Below are 19069 nucleotides of genomic sequence, written 5' to 3' on the forward strand. Positions count from 1 at the left end.
TTGGCTATGTATTTAAAAACATGACTGTTATGATATTGATTGACCAACACTTTACCTAAAAAAATGCCTAATAAAATATAAACCTGTCTAAAATATGTAAAGACTGTCCCACTCCTTTTATAAGTTGAAAATTACATGTTAATTGTGATGGATATTGAGAGAAATTGTCTTTGATCATTTGAATTATCAATAGTTAAAGCAAAGTATAATGTAAAATTGTAAATATTTAAGGCAGGCTGTAAACTTATTTTGACTTACACTTTTTCACCTAAAATACCCATGGAGGTTCATAGTGTCACTTAAATATTATATTTATCAATTACTATTTTAGGGTTAGGATTTACCTTAGCAATAAATCCTAGATTTGTGTTTTATTTTTCAAAGTATTTCGATTTACAATCAATAGAGGCGTTTGTAGTATACATTTAAAAGAAAATATAATATGCTCTTAACATGTACACCTACCAACTATGTATTACTTTTATTGTTGTTAATCATTAAGAAGATTGTTTTTAATACTATAAAATCTATTACGTGTGTTCAGATATAAGTGTTTGGTTGTTAAAATGTTTGAATGATGTGGTCGGATTACATGATAACTATGTTTGAATTAGTCACAGATAATGATATCTTTTATGGAAAACAAAGAAACTTCACGTTAAGAAAAGAAAACTAGACATTTGAGCTGGTGCTTTTGTTACTGTTGTTATTGTTGTTATTAAGGATGGTGATTATGCCGATATAAAAGGTGTTGAACATGACAAAAATTACGCCGAGCATGTGATGATGATAAATATGGCGATGTATTTATTATTAACTAATGATGAAACAAAAATGATGACAATTACTACGAAGGTGATAAGCATTATTAAGAGCATGCACTCAACAGCCAATGCACTTGCCTCTGAAATGATGTGAGCTGTTCTTTATTGATAAATGAATGTTACAAAAGACATCAAATTAGTACATGCACTATGTATGTGTCTTGAATAAATTGACAAAGAGGCATATAAATTTAATGTAATTATACAAATGGTCCCTAATCAACAGTTTCTACAATCGTACAGATTTTGCTTATTTTTTAAATATTAATGGACTATGTAATCAATTATTTGCATTTCAAGCGCAATTTTCATTGAATTTCAAATCCTTTTCAGCAATATTTTTATTACAACGCTCACAGTAGGTACCGTCAAGCTCTCCGTCAACATTCGATGGCTTTCCAATTACGTCATGAAGTGAAGAAATATTAGCAAATTTTTGATAGACAAATGTTTGAATCAATAAATTTTCAACCTCGGTTATGTTGTACATTTCGCAAGCAGGATAAGCATAACCATGTGGATCATGGTGAGGTTGATACGATATTTTTGGTGACAAGCGTCTCCTCCAATCAGCAGACATTTGCTTTCCACAACACAACCTTATGATATCCCAATACCGTAAATATTCCACTGCATGTTGCATTTGTGTATTGGAAATACTAAAGAATTGTTGATAATCAAAAACAACAGTATGACCACGTTTAGATGTAGTTTCTATGTCAACGATCAGAGGTATCCTTATTCTCATATTTCTTATCCTAACCTTATGTGTCTCCAATTCTGTTTTCTTTTCATCCGAAAGTAAACTGCTAGATGTCATAAAAATCCACACATCTGATGGAAGTATTTGAAAAAATGTGTCTTTTATAAAATGAGTTTTTATGACGCAGTATTTGTGTGCAGGTTGTCTAGCATAGTAGCATCCTACATCTTTAATTTCGTCCTGATGTAATAAGGCCATAAGAACACATAATATTTGAAATTGAAGTGTTGTTGCTGTTCCGCCTAGTCCAAACTGTATTATTTTTGTTGGAATGTGCTCGTTTTCCCTTTTAAAAACCTGTAATTATATAAACGATGCATAGTTTATATGTTCATACTTCGTTTATTATAAGGGTACTACTTATAAGATGAGCAATTATCTAACATTTACTGAGAAAGGATGAGGCTTAGGGTTAAGATCGACCACGAAATGGACGTCTGCATGCCCAAGACTGCTATATGCGGACCACCCAACTGCGCAATAGCTTCCAACCTGCCACAGCTACTACTGACAACTCCACTGGTACACATCAACCGTATATCTACCAAAACATTTGCGCGAGGGTGCGCTACATGGACGTCGAGCAAACGTTGGTTGTGTTTTGAGGCGACGCCGCCTCTTAAATCGTGTAATATGGCAACACACACAAACACACACTCACGCACGCACACACACACACACGCACACACACACGCACACACACACACACACACACACACACACACACACACACACACACACACACACACACACACACACCAACACTTGCTTAAACAACAATGGTATAGCGTTCTTGTCTCGGAGAGTTTTCGATATATCAAGCTGATGGCAAGGTTTGAGTACACGATAAGGCAAGTGAATATTATGCCTATTGCTGCGTTCTTGAACGATTTCTTTTTGGAAGGTGTGTTCTATCATGTTCTAGGCATGCATCGCACATGGCTTTCGCACTAATGTCGTTGTCATCGGAGGAAGTTTGCTATGCGAAAAATGTATGGATATACAGAATTGCCCGTTACCTATAAGAAGAAATCTAACATTTGTTCAATATTTGTCAGAATTACATCAATAGTAACTTGAAGCTTGAACTCAATGTTCATTTGCTGTATTTATTTACATGTTAACTGCCTTCTGATTATATCGTCGAGCACAGGAAGTGTAAAGCTTCGGAAGATTTTTGGCATAGTCTATATTATGTACAGACAACAAACGATAATAAAATCCAATATATGTTAGTACTTATGTTATAATTTGTATTAAGATATACAACCTAAAACGGTATTGTAGCTCAAGGCCACTTAATGTGCTTTGTAGACTATATTCGATCTGTTTAACTCTTATAGGCATTTGTATAAACACTTTTATATGCTGATGACTCTGGAATACTTGTTTCTGGAAAAATAAATATCTGAGGTCGAAACTTCTGTATCTGAAGATTTGTCTTCAGTAAGTCAATGGTTAATTGATAATAAGTTATCCTTGCACTTAGGGTAAACTGAGTCCATTGTGTTTGTGTCTAAACAAAAACTCAGGTCACATTGAAAATTAAATATAAATTGTAACGGCACTGCAATAGAAGCGCCCACATCTATCAAGTACCTTGGGGTAACTATTGATCAGTACCTGTCCTTTGGTTTCATGGCAGACACAGTTATTCAGAAGGCTAACGCCAGGTTAAAGTTCCTTTACCGTAAGAAAGATTCCCTTACACAGCATATAAAAAAAAACTGCTTGCTTGTCAATTCCTTAATTCAGTGTCACTTTGACTATGCCTTAGTGTCTGGTATAATGGTTTAACTCAGGTCTTGAAAAATAAATTACAGACATCGAAAAATAAAATGATGATATTTGTTCTAAACCTTGATTCCATACTTTAATTTTAAATCCCTTAATTGGTTACCAGTTTGTAAGAGAGTTGAACAAATTATGTAATGTCATGTTTTTAAGGTTAAACACCAAATGGCCAAGGAGTACCTAAGTGATTGTTTTGTTTCTCAGGAATCTATGCATTCTTATTCACCAGACTGAGTAAAAAGGAGAGTATTGTCTTCCAAAGGTTAAAGGTTCTCGATCAAAGTCTTTTAGTTTTATTGGTGCTAAACTCTGGAACAGTCTTCCAACTTGTATGACTGAAATTAACAAATTTCATCGTTTTAAGGTAGCCGTCAAAAGTCACAATTTAAGTAGCATGTATGTGTTTTTCTTGAAATTTCTTGTAACAAAATTTATATGTTGTCATTTGTTATTGAATTATTTTTCGGCTCAGGTATACTGTTTTAGTTTTTGAAATTTGATTTATTTTTTCTTATTAAGACCTTTAAACTGTCTCTTTTTTGAATAGTGTAATCTATAACATGTTGTTTCCTTACAAACTCATAGCTGTATGTTCGTATTTAAGTTACTCTTAATACATCACGGTCCCTGTGATAATAAATCGCAATAATCGTTTAAACTGTGCTCATTTTTAATGTAATCGTTTCTTAATATGCACGTGATTATTTTTTAATGTGATACAGACCTTTTAATCAATTACATTACTTTACATTTTAAATTATGATAATTCTCAATGATATCCTTTATTAATATGATTTTTCTTAAGTGATATATATTTTTTTCTTTTTTGAAATAGCTATATTTGTCATGCCACCATATGCTAAGAACCACAATGGAAATAAGAGCTTAATCTTTTTTGTGTTATCCTTGGTTTTGTTTTGGGAACATGCCATGGCTTACATAATATAGTATTAATTCATTTATTTATTTATTTGTGATTGTTTTAATCTATATTGTGTTTGTTTATCATGTAACATATTTACCATTTAGCCGAAATAAATCTATCTATCTATCTAGCATATTTCATACCTAGGTGAATAAAGATACATGAATTGAATTGCAATGTAAAGTACACATAGTCTGAATACATTCCTTCATTCATTCTGATGATAAAGATGATTCATTCATTTCATTCCATTATTTATTTATTATTTATTAATTAATCTATTAATTAATTCATTATTAATAAATTAATTAATTTATAATAAATTAATTTATTAACTTATTCATTCATTCATTTATTCTCTGACATTTTTCATTTTTATTTATTTATCTATTTATTTATTTATCTATTTATTTATTTTTGAGCAACTTAAGATGTCTTTTGTCCCAGATGTAACGGAAATCTGATGACTTTCTCCAACCCAATCTTCATTCTCTTTGGACGGGCTCATTTATGACATAATAGTGTGTAACAGTCACGTGCTGTATTGGAAATAGTGATTAAAGTATGGTATGGACCATAAAATCCAGCAGGGTATATTGACTGTCGGTTTTCTCCGATTACGTAAGTTTGCGCAATGTTTTGCCGAATAACGGTCAATTTTACTTTTAATTTCTAACATAAATCATGTAAAAGAACAAGGGAAAAACATTTGGGATCTCATAACTGGATGTCTATGTGAAACATTGTCCGTTATTTATGTTAACATTTTCAATCTTGACCAGCACTAAAACGTTAATATCTTTTATGATTAACCAGATTCTTCTATTTCATAGACCTTGAATAACCATATTGAAATGAAAAAGACATTATTCTATTTGTTTTTCCGCATCGTGTTTGTTGTTGCTGTTGTTTTGTTATTGTATTTCTACTCTGCAGTGAAATGTGAAATTAAAAAAAAACAACAAGTAGAAACCGATTGATGTCACTGAGATGTATGTTTGTCGACTAATGATGCCTAAATATTTGAAATATTGTCGTGTGATATCTTCATAGATATTCTCCCATTAATCGTGCGTCATCATCAGTCAATGACTTGTACATTGTTTAGGACTTCAAGGTTAAATCTGGAGAACATGGCAATAGTATGTAAACGAAACATAATAATCATGGTTATTATGAAAAATATCTTGACACAATTCTTGTTTTTATGGTTTTTATCTATATATAGTATTTAACCGATGCTGTTATAGCTTGATTGGTCAACTGATTGGATTTTTCTTAAACGATCTAAAACATTGCCAAAAAAAGATCAGGATTTTGAGAAGGTGAAAGTTCTTTTATCGCATCAAATATGCATTGTTTTACTTTTTTACTTACGAAAGAGTGTTTTCATTACCAGATTTATAACACTTACGCACACGTAATAAATTAGAAAATATTTCCAATGTCCTCTTGATGCTTAAGTTTAATTATGAATTTCAGGGCAGTAAACAGTGTAATGGTGTTTTGAGATCCATGCGATTGTAGTTGAAATTGAGTATAATAGCAAGTTATATATATCTGTGAGTTTACGTATTCTTTAATAAAAAATGATGTAACATTGTTGTATTTGTAAACATAATAAGACAAAATAATCAGGGACGAACTGTCTATAAAGATACAATGGTCTTGAAAGCGAGGCTCTGTCGAGTAACAGTTAAGGAGTAACCAAGAGTCAGATATCACGGTCCGTACTGACAACCAGTGTTTGATTCATTCTCTTGTATATCTTATATATTAGAATTAATAGAATTAATGTTAACTAGGCTTAATGCTGTCACATTTCATTAAATGACGTCAAATAAGACATTTCTTTCTTAGCATTTTTCTTCGCATTTGAACATGCTAGAATATCCTATGTAATATGCAAGAGTCAAAAACAGAAATATTAGAAACGTATTAAATGCTTCCGAGGGATAATATTTTTCAGATATTTATACACAATGTGTGTACACTTATTCTATTCAATTATTTTTCCTTCATATAACACATTATTAAATTAAACGGATATGTTAATTTTATACAGTTAAATCACTTTGTTATAATTATGTTGATGATATTTTCGACTTATAATTTACACTTTTTTCCTTTATTTAAATTAAAAGGAAGTTGCCAGACTTTTATGACAAGTTTTGTTTTGAAACCGACAAACAAAGAGGACTAAGATAAATCGAACGAGATTAGTACGGCAGTACGATGGTTACAGTACGATTTTGACCATACGACAGCACGATGAACTGTCACCTGATACATACCAAAATCCCATGCCCATGTGTATTACTGATCTTCCGTGATATATGAATTATTTCATTAAAATCGTGTAAAAAAGGAGCGCTCGTAAATAACCCCTTTATTCTAATAATATAAACATGATTTTCATGTATTGCATATACAAATTAATTAAGATTTTCTATAATTTTTTGTAAAAAATATTGCTAATCATTTAATGACACTATATAAACAGGATTGTTTTTTTCCAGTTTCACACATGCAAAAGGCGATGATAATATCGTCACGAAAAAAGTCTTCGTAACAATGACTTACGCAACATATTGATGAACCCTATTCTAAAGATGATTCATTTGAAATATTTTAGTACTTTTGATTACAGTGCTTGAATGACAAATTCCTGTGGGTACGGAGTTTTTTTTATTAGCATTATTAAAACCTATCTACATAAAAGATTTGTGCTAATAACTCCTCTGTTTCCTGAAGTTATATTAGAATGTAGACACGAATAATTCATACTTACAATCTTTTAAAAAGAGGTGTAAAAAGAATGGCTCAGAAAAAAAATCATTGTTAAGATAAAAAGAAAAGAACACTTAGTTTGTATAGTTAAACGACATGCGATGGCAAGACTTAAAAATGTCGGAATATGTAAATGTATATTTTGATCATTGACGACAATTCGCGGTACGTGGGTTATGTACCGCGGTATGTCTGCACCATAATATACCGGTATATCACCATATCGTTGCACCTCTTAATGTGTCCTTCTAGTGTCAGGCTTGCATTTGATATATGACAGTAAATGTTGTAGGGCTACCAGTAATCATTTTTATTTTGTTATATATGCATACCTATTGTTTATATGTTTATAAGTGAATAAAGAACTGTTAACTTGAGTTTTATATTTGGTTTCAGCTTTATTACTTCAAATACTTCCAATAAATTATAAAGTCAAAATGTATAATCAAACATGTACAAGTCTGTATTTCAGTCATGAACTCGTGTCATATGTTGATGCACATATATGACATTGTACATGCTCTCATATCTAAACAATCAGCTGAGTATTCCCTCTGTATTGCTTTAAAATTCAATTCTATATATCCCCTGTATATATCAAAATTACGATTCCATATATCCTAAGTATATGTGTAAAATACGACTCCGTATATCCTCTGTATATATACAAAATATCCTCTATATATATAGAAAATACGATCCGTATATGCTCTGTATATGTCATGTAGAATATACAAACCTGTATATCTAAAAAATACGGTTCCGTATATCAATTGTATATCTATAGTGTACTAGAGTAAATGGCACCGATAAAGTCCGTATACCGAATATTATCTCCGAATACTACAAAATACGAACAAATATACGTTCATGTATGGAACAAATACAGAATTCAGTATATGCCTGGTCAATATTCGGACTGACCGTAAATCCGATGTTCCCTATACGGACTCGTATTTTAGACAAATACGCCCCGTATACGCCCATGTATGTTGAAAATACGAGACCGTATATTCCCGTATATAAGTGTATTTTTCACATTGTTGAATGCCCAACGGTACCGTAATAAAAGTTTTGCAAGGCACGTTATCGTACTGTTTCAAATAGTACCAATACCACTCTTTTAGACATGAATGCTTCAAGCCATGCAGCTAGAGACACATTTTACTTAGCGCAAACAAAATTCCATTTACTGACGTCTGGCCTGCCAAAAGCCCTATTATAAATCCAATTGAACACCTTTGTGATAATTTTGATCAGTCTTATTTCACGTCATTAGCTTAGACAAGCTTTAACAACATTTCACAAGCCGAAGTCAATACGCTGATCCGTTCTACGCGCAAACGTAACTTTATTTATGATTTTGTTAGTCGACCCTTTCTGCATTTTAACTACCATTTCACTTCTTCAGGATAGACCCTAAGCAATAAAATTTTACAATAAATGACAATAAAAAGATCGTTCATTTTATATAATTTTACTTCATTCCTGATGTTCATATTTGTGTATATCTTCACTTTAATACAGGAAAATATATTTTTTTCGTTCAGTATAGTACGCATTAGACATTTCTGTATCTTTTGTACATTTCTATTTTAAACAATGTTCCGGCAAATTAGATCCGGTGATTTATGTACGTTCATGGAAGACAGTATGACAAAACGTAATATTTTCTTGACAAAACGATACCAATGGTGATGGAACGATGGTCGTAACCAAAATCGTTTGATTAGCGTTTCCTTATAAAAAGCCAAATATATTGATGAACCTGGCTAATATTTGTTAAAAAAGGCCCTTTGATATACATGTATTCGCACAAAGTATGCCAATCATACATTTTCCTGCTATTGTGAAGGATGGAATCCTTGAACTTAATGATAAACAAGAACGCTAACGCTGATTTTAATGTGTAGATGGCATTTAAAAAATCAGGTGTTGGTTTATACAGAATCTATTTTAGTTCGATTGTGTAGGAAGCTATAAGCTTATAGACACACTTTCGAATCCGTTCCTGGAACCAACCAGTACTGAGCAAGGTGTGTAAATTTTCTTGCTGAATGAAACAACGACTTGCCCCTGACAGGGTTTGAACTCATGCGGCTAGTGATCATTAGATTACTAGTTCGACGCGTTAACCACTCGGCCATGCAGCCACACAAAAATCAGGTGTTGCAATACTTACTTTTTTGTGTATATATAGCGTTTGCTTACTTAAAATCATATGCAATGAAACTTTATTTTATGCAGGATATATTTTTTCGAATATAATCCTATAACAATATATAATAAGGAAGTAATATTTAAAAGAGAGCTTTTGAGAAAAAAAGTGACTTAAGCATGATTGAACTTGTACGGGAAACTTTTGAATTTTGTACATTCATGCAAGGCTATAAACTGTAATAATATGGTAATCTTGAAAACTTCAGGTACAATAATGAAATGATTGTTTTTAATTTGGAAATAGCTTATATTGTAGTAGCAGCAAATTGCAGGAACATAAATAATGGTAAGTTTTCAAGCATAAGTAATAATCTGGAATAAAATCATCAAATAAAAGAAATATAAAATATAAAAGGTCTTACCACACGATGATCATGGGTTGTTAAGCAAAGAAATATTATAATACAAACTTGTGTAATTAATAATAAAGTCGATTTTCCGTAACTGTTAACCATTTTTGAAATGTGAATTGTCAAAATGTTCATTATTTTTCCAATTTAGGCTCACAAGTTTTAGAAATAATTATATTGACTCCAAATCGTCCAATAACAAATTTAAATTTTGCTTTTAATGATGCTTTAACTATTTATAGTTAATGCAGCGTCTTTTTGAATTTCGTAATTTGCGACTGATTAATTTTATTTGAAACAAGTATTTAAGATGTTTGAATTGATTTTATACAACAATTGGGTATATTTAAACTGAAACTTATCACTGTGTATGGCATAACTGGTTTAAAAATCGATTTGGTTTTAGTTTTAGCCAGTTGATGATGTATAATTAACGGAATTGTCAATATTGATCTGAGACATTTAAACATTTGAATAATTGATCTTTTGTCGGGAATTGCCTGATTCCGTAGTAAATTTTACGGATTTTAAGGTATGGCATAACGGTTTACATGGTTATCGATCAATTACATTTATCGACGCAACACTTGTCTCTTTAGCTTCAGTGAGTCATGACCTGTTCATCAATAGATGGACGATTGTAGGGTCAAATCTTAAAACAGAATTATAAGATCTTTTTAAATAATATTTTATACGACTGCACAAATTGAAATTACATATACAAATAACCTTTACAAATTTATAAAGCATCTAGTTACATTGCCATGCAAGGCAGACTTAACAGGTACTGAAAGACAGGGTGATTTTCTTAAGGATCATATTTTCGATTCTTAATAGATGTCAAATACTACTTAAATATTCTTTTTCAATATCTTTTTTGTAAACAAATGGGTTTTCTACTGATTTTTATGTATTTGTTTATGAATATCTTTTTGCTTAAATTTGGGAAAGGAAGGCTTTAAATTGATGACCTTAGAATTTTTACCCTTTGTGTATAAACATTTCGAGCTATTTGTAATTGACGATGTTTTAAACAATAGTTTGAAAGTGTGACAATATAATTAAGCAAACATTAATTGTATTGAAACTTTAAAAGAAAAATCATTTGCCAAGAATTTGGTAATTGTATCACTGGTGCATGTGCGAGGTACAGACTTATGATTTGTTTTCCCTTTAATAATAACTTCATTTCAACTTCAGAAATGATGTCCCTTATTCAATAGTTCATTTCGAGGGCTTGGTGCGAAAGGGTTGTAACTCATATGAGATAAAGAAGGAGATACAACCTTTTTTCGCACCAAGCTGTCGACTTGTCTAATTCCGGTAATGAATAGTTTTGGTGCTACATTCGTTGATAAACAAACATTTTCTCCATTTGTAAAAGAGGTTTGATGTAGAGAATAAATGTTTAACCGGGATACATTTGTTATGATAGCAAATATATGTAAACCAAATGTAGCAGATACAGTGAAATACGCGCTTCAAAACTGACGGGGAGACTTCACAAATTGGCTGAATATTTTGTCCATTTTTTCCCATTTTTGTCGTTATTTCCAGTGGCTCAAACCATAAATTGTTCTTTTGCATGAATGATATCTTATATACTTGTAGTGCATACATGCGTTTATCATACAAGTCACCAGGCTTATTTGATTAAATGTACATGGTAAATCTCAAGAAACAGAATACATGTGAACCATTATATTTGTCACACAAAAGTGAAATGCCCCCGAAAACGTTGAGACAATGTAGGGAACAGTATTATAAAAAGAAAAAAAGTAGGAAATGAACTAATTACTTAATATTGTTTTTGTGAAATGAAGTGATATTCTAAGCAAACTTTCCGTCTCTACCTTAACCCATTACTTCATGAGCATTTTGTGAAAAATGGCTGTTTTCATTGAAAAGTCTCCCGTTACAAGTTCAAATTGCTATAAAACTGTAAATACTGCTTCAACACTAATCAAACTTGGCACAAATGTTGACTGGACCATTGCCCTTGCAACAACATGCTCAGGCTTAAATTTTCTGTTACCATGGCAACGAGGGGACATCTCAAAATTGCCAAAAATCACTATTTTGCGTTGATTTTTTCCATCAAAATCGATTTCAAAGTGCTGCAACTTTTCAATGGATTGAGATAGAGTCAAATGCTTTTCAGCGTTGGTTACTCGTTACCCTATGATCAATCTGGGGTCATTTATAGCCCCTCACAAGTCCAAAATTTTCTTGGCGATGAGGGGGATTCCGCCCCCTTCAAACCCCCCAAACAGAAGGGGGCACATCCCCCTTCTGGCAACCCCCTGATGTATCTTTTGGTTGGGGGGCCGTGCCGAAAAAGAGGTTACTTTTTTAACAACATTTCTCAAACAAAAACAAGTGTTGGGGGCCTAAATAAGGCATTTTTTCACCATTTGAGACAACAAGAAGGGGGGGGGGGTGAAAAAGGCGTTAAAAGGCGTGTATATAACGTAATGGGTTAAGGATAGGCCCATGGTTATTCGATGCGATATGTGGTCTTGATGTGGAAGATTTAATGATAGTTACTTATAATCCTTCATCGCATGACAAAGTAACAGTCCAGACACGAATGTGTACGTCCAACATTTTAGTGTTAGAATATGTTCCTTCAAACTATCAATGTGACATTGAACTTGGGGGTAATGACATGGATCTTGTGCGTATAAAGACTTCTTGATTTGGAAGACACATATGCTTTTTTTCTAAATGCTGCATTGTATGTCAAAGTTACAGTCTGGACACGAATGTGTGTATATATATTCTCTAATTATGCAAATTAATAATTCAAACTGTAAGTGTGACTAATGTCCTTTGATGTAGAGACATAGGTGTGTAGATCGAATGGAATTGTCTTGGTAAGATGTAACAGCAGGCAATTATAAAAACATATCTTTCAAGAAAATACACAAACGCATGTCACATCTGTGACATAGATCAGGGTACAATTCTGACCGAAGCAACCAGTGCAAAAAATGGCAAAACCTAAGGAAATTGACATAGATATAGCGACATTATCAAGGACCACTGTGAATCCAGAAAATGTGATAATCCGGATTGGTCAGTCCTGCGTGTATAGTTATATGCAAACGAAAACAAATTGCATCGACTACTATATACAGTTTATAGACCATGTTGTGATGTACACCGACTCATGACAACTAGTTTTAACTGACGGATGATATCAAGCTTTGTAAAGGTCTGTGATATTTGTGCAGCCAATGTAGAACTAAAGTGAATGCAAAAAATACTGATAGGACATCTGCCGAGCGGTGTTCAATTTGTGTTCTTTCATCGATTGTTTTTGGTACTTTGCAGATAACTAAAATGGCAACAGATATGCCATGGTGTTTACTTACGACTTCATTAAATACACCAAGGTGTTTGCAGATTCTTCTTAGCAGACTGATGTATGCTCACTGAAGATTGTCAATGAGTTTATTGCTAGATTCGACTATTTGCTTCCAGTCAACATTAATTATGGTGCCAATTTTGAAACAGAATCATGAAATATCGGACCACACTGCGGAATCTAAAGACGAATAAACGATGTCAAAGATTTAATCTTAAAATGTTGAAGATGATTAAAGCATATCTAGATTGACAAGATTAATGGGACAAGTAGTTTTAAAGCCTATTTGCGCTTATAGGTCGGCGCCGAACGAATCGTCAAAGCTTACCCTAAGCTAACGTTTTAAAGGTGCAAAAGGCGACACAATTGTATCCTAATGCTTAAGCTAAGAGAAGTACAGATCATTGGTTATATTTTGCGAGGAGTAGTGTCACAAAGTGAAAGTACGTTTGTAAAATCTTGCATTATATTTTCACGCCGAACCTCATTTTTACTCTATATTCATTGGTGTGAGATTGCATCATCTTTTGTTCAATTTAGAGTTTTCGGGTGAAATTATTATTTAGAGTATTTTTATGGTTTGCATAAATTTCCATGTCTCAATTTAAACATCTTGCCGTTTATTTCACAAAAATCCTTTCAGTAATAAGAAAGTTACATTTTTGTTTTATGAACCAGATCTATGTATTATGTCTGTATTTGAAGGACGGGCCTTTATTTTACATAACTATTTTTCCCGCCGTCCCAGCTTTATTTCGGGCAAATCGATTTTTCATGTTTTGCACGATCCGTTTTCCCGCTCAGTACTCAGTAGTTTGCTATATAATGACTAAATTTTAAGTGAGATATTGCAATGCACTGGACGTTATACAGGTCACTATGACGGTGATAGACAAATTATATTTGTCATAAAATTACAGCTTGTACAAGGTAAATTTAATTTTCTAGTGATTTTGTTTCATAAATTTTTGCTATTTCGTAAAATACTATTTTCTATTAGAATTATAGTTTATTTGATTCAGGTTTAGTTATTTGGCAGTAATTTATTGTTTTCTAAATTTTCTAAATTTTTGCAGATTAAATTTTAAAAGCTCTTTTTATTCTAGTGTTTCGCTATTGCAAATTTATACCGAGACATGTTAATTGATGTATGTTAATTGAAGTTTTAATTATATTGTAATTGTATAGGAGCCGTGAATATTTTATAGATATATATATCTATTCATAAATAATTTATTATGGTTCTACCGTATTTGTGTAACTTTATGTAAAATGCTGCAGTATCGTAATGATTTGTTTCAATCAATTTAATTTACGTTATCATCTTACTTCATTTCATTTATCATCAGTTTTTGTTATAACTAAATACAACGTATCAAAACTAACGTATCTCTAGAGAAGGATCTTCAGTGGCATGATTTTGGAAGACGGAATGTATGGTGTACTATAGTGGACATTTTGTTTATTCAAAGAAGCACGTTAATTTATTGGAAACCGACAAAGGTCGAGTCTTTTCCAAGGGACTTTATTATACCCTTATTTTTGATTATCATGGAACTTACCATGTTTTATACTTTGTAGCTTCTTATTTGAGGACACACCCGAAGATGACACGGGCCCTCCACACGTATGTCCATGGCTAAAGGGTGACGCATGCCCTTGTTCAGGATCCTATCAACTGTGACAACACTGTAGGAAGTACAGTTACGCTTGATAAGATTTTATACAAGATGCCCGCCATTGTGACGAATTTTGTTCAACAACGCCACCACTTTATTGAAACATCATGACAGAAACTTTACGTTGATAGTGTTTGGAGAAATAGACTGAGATACGTTGATAGTGTTTGTTTGCGCAGTGACTTTTCATATATAATCATTTTTCATTTATAAATATTCGTTTCTTGTAAATAAATTTGTATATATGTTCTGTTCTGAGTTGTTGGTTGTTTTAGGTAGCAATTGTGGTCGGACTGGTATCCCATCGTAGTCCCTATTGTGACATTTGGTGACCTCGACGTGATTGGATACCGGTTGACTAGAGTTGTTATTTGAAACAAACCACACTCATTTTACTGCAGCTCGGTTATATAGCTAACACTAGAAACTTTGGTTTTTATTTTAAGTAAAAAGCTTTATTTACAATTTAAAGTTAAATTTAGTTTACTTAAAGGTAGTTAAATTTTGTATCACTTTTAATTATTTTTTTTTATTTAGTGTGATTATAATTTCTTAACATTTTCAGATTGATACCGTGACAAATGAAACGGACTTGTGTGTGTGACAGCTATCCAGCTGAGAGGTTATAACAGCCACACAGACCCGAGAGTGGACGTTTAGGGTGAGTTCGTTCCATTTTCCTCCTTTTAGATGTCACTTTATGATGAGACCACCAGTTTTGTAATCTGAAAGTGACCTTTCGGTAAAACACCGGAAGTACACATATACACACATACACTCTGCAATTTAAGGTACTACCCTACCCGCCTTGTGTACTTTTTTCTAGATAAAGAAACTGTGTCTGTTATCTAGGTGAACATTTAATTTATTGTGTCATTTACAATTTTACTTTGTGTTTACTTTGTGTCTGTAGTATATTGAAACTGGCCATATACCTTTTATATTTTTGCACTGTGGGGTAAAGTGCTACGCGACATTGAGTTTTGGGTCGTAGTTTGGACTTTGAAGTTTAAAGTATTTTGAACAGTTTTAATTATTGCCTACTGTCTACTGTACACTTAAGATTATTATTATACAGCCTTAGTGAGATACTTAGATGAGTTTGAAACTTAGTGTTTGTAGTGGTGAGGTATAGTGTTTAGAATATATGATACATTGTTTATTTTAGTACTGTGTACAGTGAAGATACATTTTGATTATAGCGCTAGAGTGATAAATGCGTTTAATTATATGGTGTTACACTGAAGTGTAGTGTTATAGTGCACCGTGATTGCACTTAGTGAATATAGCGTTTTGTGTTTAAGGGTTGTAGTGTTACCCGTTAATGATACTTTGATATCATTGTTCTACCTCACGGTAAGATTTTACTTGTATCATAAGTTGTTGTTGTAGTAGTGTTACAGTGTAGGAAATATACATAATAAGTTCAAGATGACTAGTGTAAATGAGTTGATGAAGGTAGGTCAGGAGTTAGGGTATACAGATGAGGCTTTGAGAAACTTTGTTAAAGAGGAGCAAGCAAGGGAGCGTGAAGAAAGACATAGTAGGTTAGAAGCTGAGAAGGAACGTTTTGAAGCTGAGAAGGAACGTTTTGAAGCTGAGAAGGAACGTTTAGAAGCTGAGAAGGATAGGTTAGAATTAGAAGCTAGGTTAGCAAAAGAGAAGTTAGATTATGATTTTAAGATTTCTAGGGAGAAGTTAGAAATAGAGATAGGAATGGAAAAAGAGAAGTTAGAAATAGAGATAGGAATGGAAAAAGAGAAGTTAAGTAATGAGGCTAGGGTTGCAAAGGAGAAGTTAGATTATGCTCGTCAGTTAGAAAGAGAGAAGGAGGAAGCAGAAGCTAGGAAGTTAGATACAGAACATAAGATGAAGATAGAGTTAGATATGCTAGGTAAGAAGAGTGTAGGTAAGGTTCAGGTGAAGATGACTCCATTTGACGAAAAGATTGATTCTATGGATGCGTATTTGAATGTTTATGAAACTTATGCGTCTGCTCAGAATTGGAAACATGAAATGTGGTCACTAAACTTACCGTTTCTGTTAAAAGGTACTGCTAGGGAGGTATTTGATAGGCTTCCATTAGAAGATAGGACGGATTATGATAAGCTGAAAGATGCTTTGTTAAGGCAGTTTGAGTTGACTGATGATGGGTATAAGAAGAAGTTTAGGACTGAAAGGCCCCGTGAAAATGATACTTTTGTTATGTTTCTAGCTAGAATTTCTAGATACTTAGATGGTTGGCTAAGATTGAGTAAGGTGGAGAAGACTTTTGAAAAGTTGTTAGACTTCATAGTAAGGGATCAATTTTTAGATATCTGCAATAGAGAACTATATCAGAACCTTAGTAGTAAGAAGTTGTTTTCAGCCCGTGAAGTAGCGGAAGATGCAGATTTGTTTGCCAAGACTAGAGGAGGTCCGAAGTATGTAGTGAATCATGGAATTAAAGAAAGAGCTAAGCCTTATGCATTGCCGAGTAGACCTGTAGATAGAAATCAAGGTAGTAGTTATCGTATGCAAAGAGGTAACGATAGACTGGTAAATAGAGGTAGAGCATCTCAGCAGTATGAAGGTTATAAATGCACATATTGTGGTCGTTTAGGGCATACAGCATTTTTCTGTAGAAATAAGGCTACAAATAAAGCTAATGCAGCGGAAGACATAGAACCGAACTCAATGAATCCAAGTAAGAATGATAATAGTTATCAGGGTAATAGAAGGCGAGGAGGTTATAGAGGTAGGAGTAGAGGTAGAGGAAGAAATAGAGATGCAGATTCGAAAATTTCGATGCCGAGATCAGATAGTGGTAGTAGTTTGATAGAACTTGGGGATTTTGAAGACTTGGGTACAGTTACTATAAATTCATGTCCGACAACTAGAGGTATATGTAATGGTAAAGCTATAGTTGCAATGAGAGATACTGGGTGTACATGTGTCATAGTACGAAGGAATTTGGTAAATGCAAAATCAATTGTTAGGGAAGTCCAGACGATGTAAGTACATTGATGGTAGTGAGCACAGATTAGACATGGCGTTAATTGATCTTGATTGTCCGTATTACAGGGGTACTGTAGAAGCACTATGTGTAGATAATCCTACAAATGATGTAATTATCGGTAACATAGAGGGTGCTGTAGAACCAAATTTTGGTAAGTTAGCTTCAGCAGTAGAAACAAGATCGCAGAGTAAAGTTAAAGCTCATAGAAGACTTAAAAGTTCCTTCACAGATTTTAGACATCACTAATGTAGAGTTTGTAGAGAAGCAGCAGGCAGATAGAACATTAGATGGATGTAGAAAGAAAGCAGAGGAAGGTACTGTTAGAAACTGTAGAGGTAAAGGGCAAGTGAAGTTTCAGATCAGGAATAAGATGTTGTTTAGAGAGTTTACGGCAGGAAATGGTGACGTAAGTAGGCAGTTAGTAGTTCCTAAGGATCTTAGGGAGACTGTGTTAAAAGTAGCGCATGACTCGCTTTTGGCAGGACATCTTGGTATTAGGAAGACAAGTGATAGAGTCTTAGGGGAGTTTTATTGACCAGATGTTCTTGTAGAGGTTAGACGATATTGTCAGTCTTGTGATATTTGTCAACGTACTATTTCTAAAGGTAGAATAAGTAAGGTAACTTTAGGTAAGATGCCTTTGATTGATACTCCTTTTAAGAGAGTTGCCGTTGACATTGTTGGTCCGATCGAACTTATGACTGATAGGAAGAACCGATATATTTTGACCATGGTAGACTATGCTACCAGATATCCTGAAGCAATTGCATTGCCTAGTATAGAGACTGAAAGAGTAGCCGAAGCATTTGTTGACATGTATAGTAGATAAGGGGTTCCAGAGGAAATGCTTACAGATTGTGGATCACAATTTACTTCACAGATTATGAATGAGGTTAGTAGGTTGCTGTCTCTTAGACAGTTAACAACTACACCGTATCATCCGATGTGTAATGGTTTAGTGGAGAAATTTAATGGTAGTTTAAAGCAGATGTTGAAACGGATGTGTAGTGAAAGACCTACAGATTGGGATAAGTATTTGAATGCTATGTTGTTTGCGTATCGGGAAGTTCCACAAGAGAGTTTAGGATTCTCGCCATTTGAATTGTTATATGGACGTAGTATAAGAGGTCCAATTACCATTTTGAGAGAGTTATGGTCAGGAAAAACAGAGAATGACGAAGTTAAGACAACTTATCAGTATGTAGTTGATTTGCAAGAAAGACTAGAAAGTACATGTAAGATAGCACAGCAGGAGTTAGAGAAGAGCAGTATTAGGTATAGAAAGTATTACAATAGGAAAGCTAGAGATAGAACTTTTAAGAAGGGAAGTAAAAGTACTGGTTCTTATACCTACAA

At 33.2% G+C, this 19069-nt stretch overlaps 2 protein-coding genes across 2 annotated transcripts; one reads left to right on the top strand and one right to left on the bottom strand.

Moving 5' to 3' along the window:
* Window positions 1-1004: 1004 nt before the first annotated feature.
* LOC132717404 (uncharacterized) lies at window positions 1005-10035 on the bottom strand. Its single transcript, XM_060700865.1, has 2 exons — window positions 9679-10035; window positions 1005-1884 (listed from the first exon to the last, which is right to left on the bottom strand). Exons 1-2 carry the CDS (start codon window positions 9799-9801, stop codon window positions 1120-1122), a joined length of 888 nt encoding a protein of 295 aa, XP_060556848.1. The 5' UTR covers window positions 9802-10035; the 3' UTR covers window positions 1005-1119.
* Window positions 10036-13499: 3464 nt separating this feature from the next.
* On the top strand, window positions 13500-18443 carry LOC132717405 (uncharacterized). The gene is made up of 2 exons (XM_060700866.1): window positions 13500-13966; window positions 14618-18443. The coding sequence occupies exon 2, from the start codon at window positions 16147-16149 to the stop codon at window positions 17710-17712; it is 1566 nt and encodes a 521-aa protein (XP_060556849.1). The 5' UTR covers window positions 13500-13966; window positions 14618-16146; the 3' UTR covers window positions 17713-18443.
* The last annotated feature ends 626 nt before the right edge of the window (window positions 18444-19069 follow it).

This window comes from Ruditapes philippinarum, unplaced genomic scaffold, assembly GCF_026571515.1.
Source record: "Ruditapes philippinarum isolate M1 unplaced genomic scaffold, ASM2657151v2 ctg6719_1_1_1_1, whole genome shotgun sequence".
Lineage (NCBI taxonomy): Eukaryota > Metazoa > Mollusca > Bivalvia > Venerida > Veneridae > Ruditapes > Ruditapes philippinarum.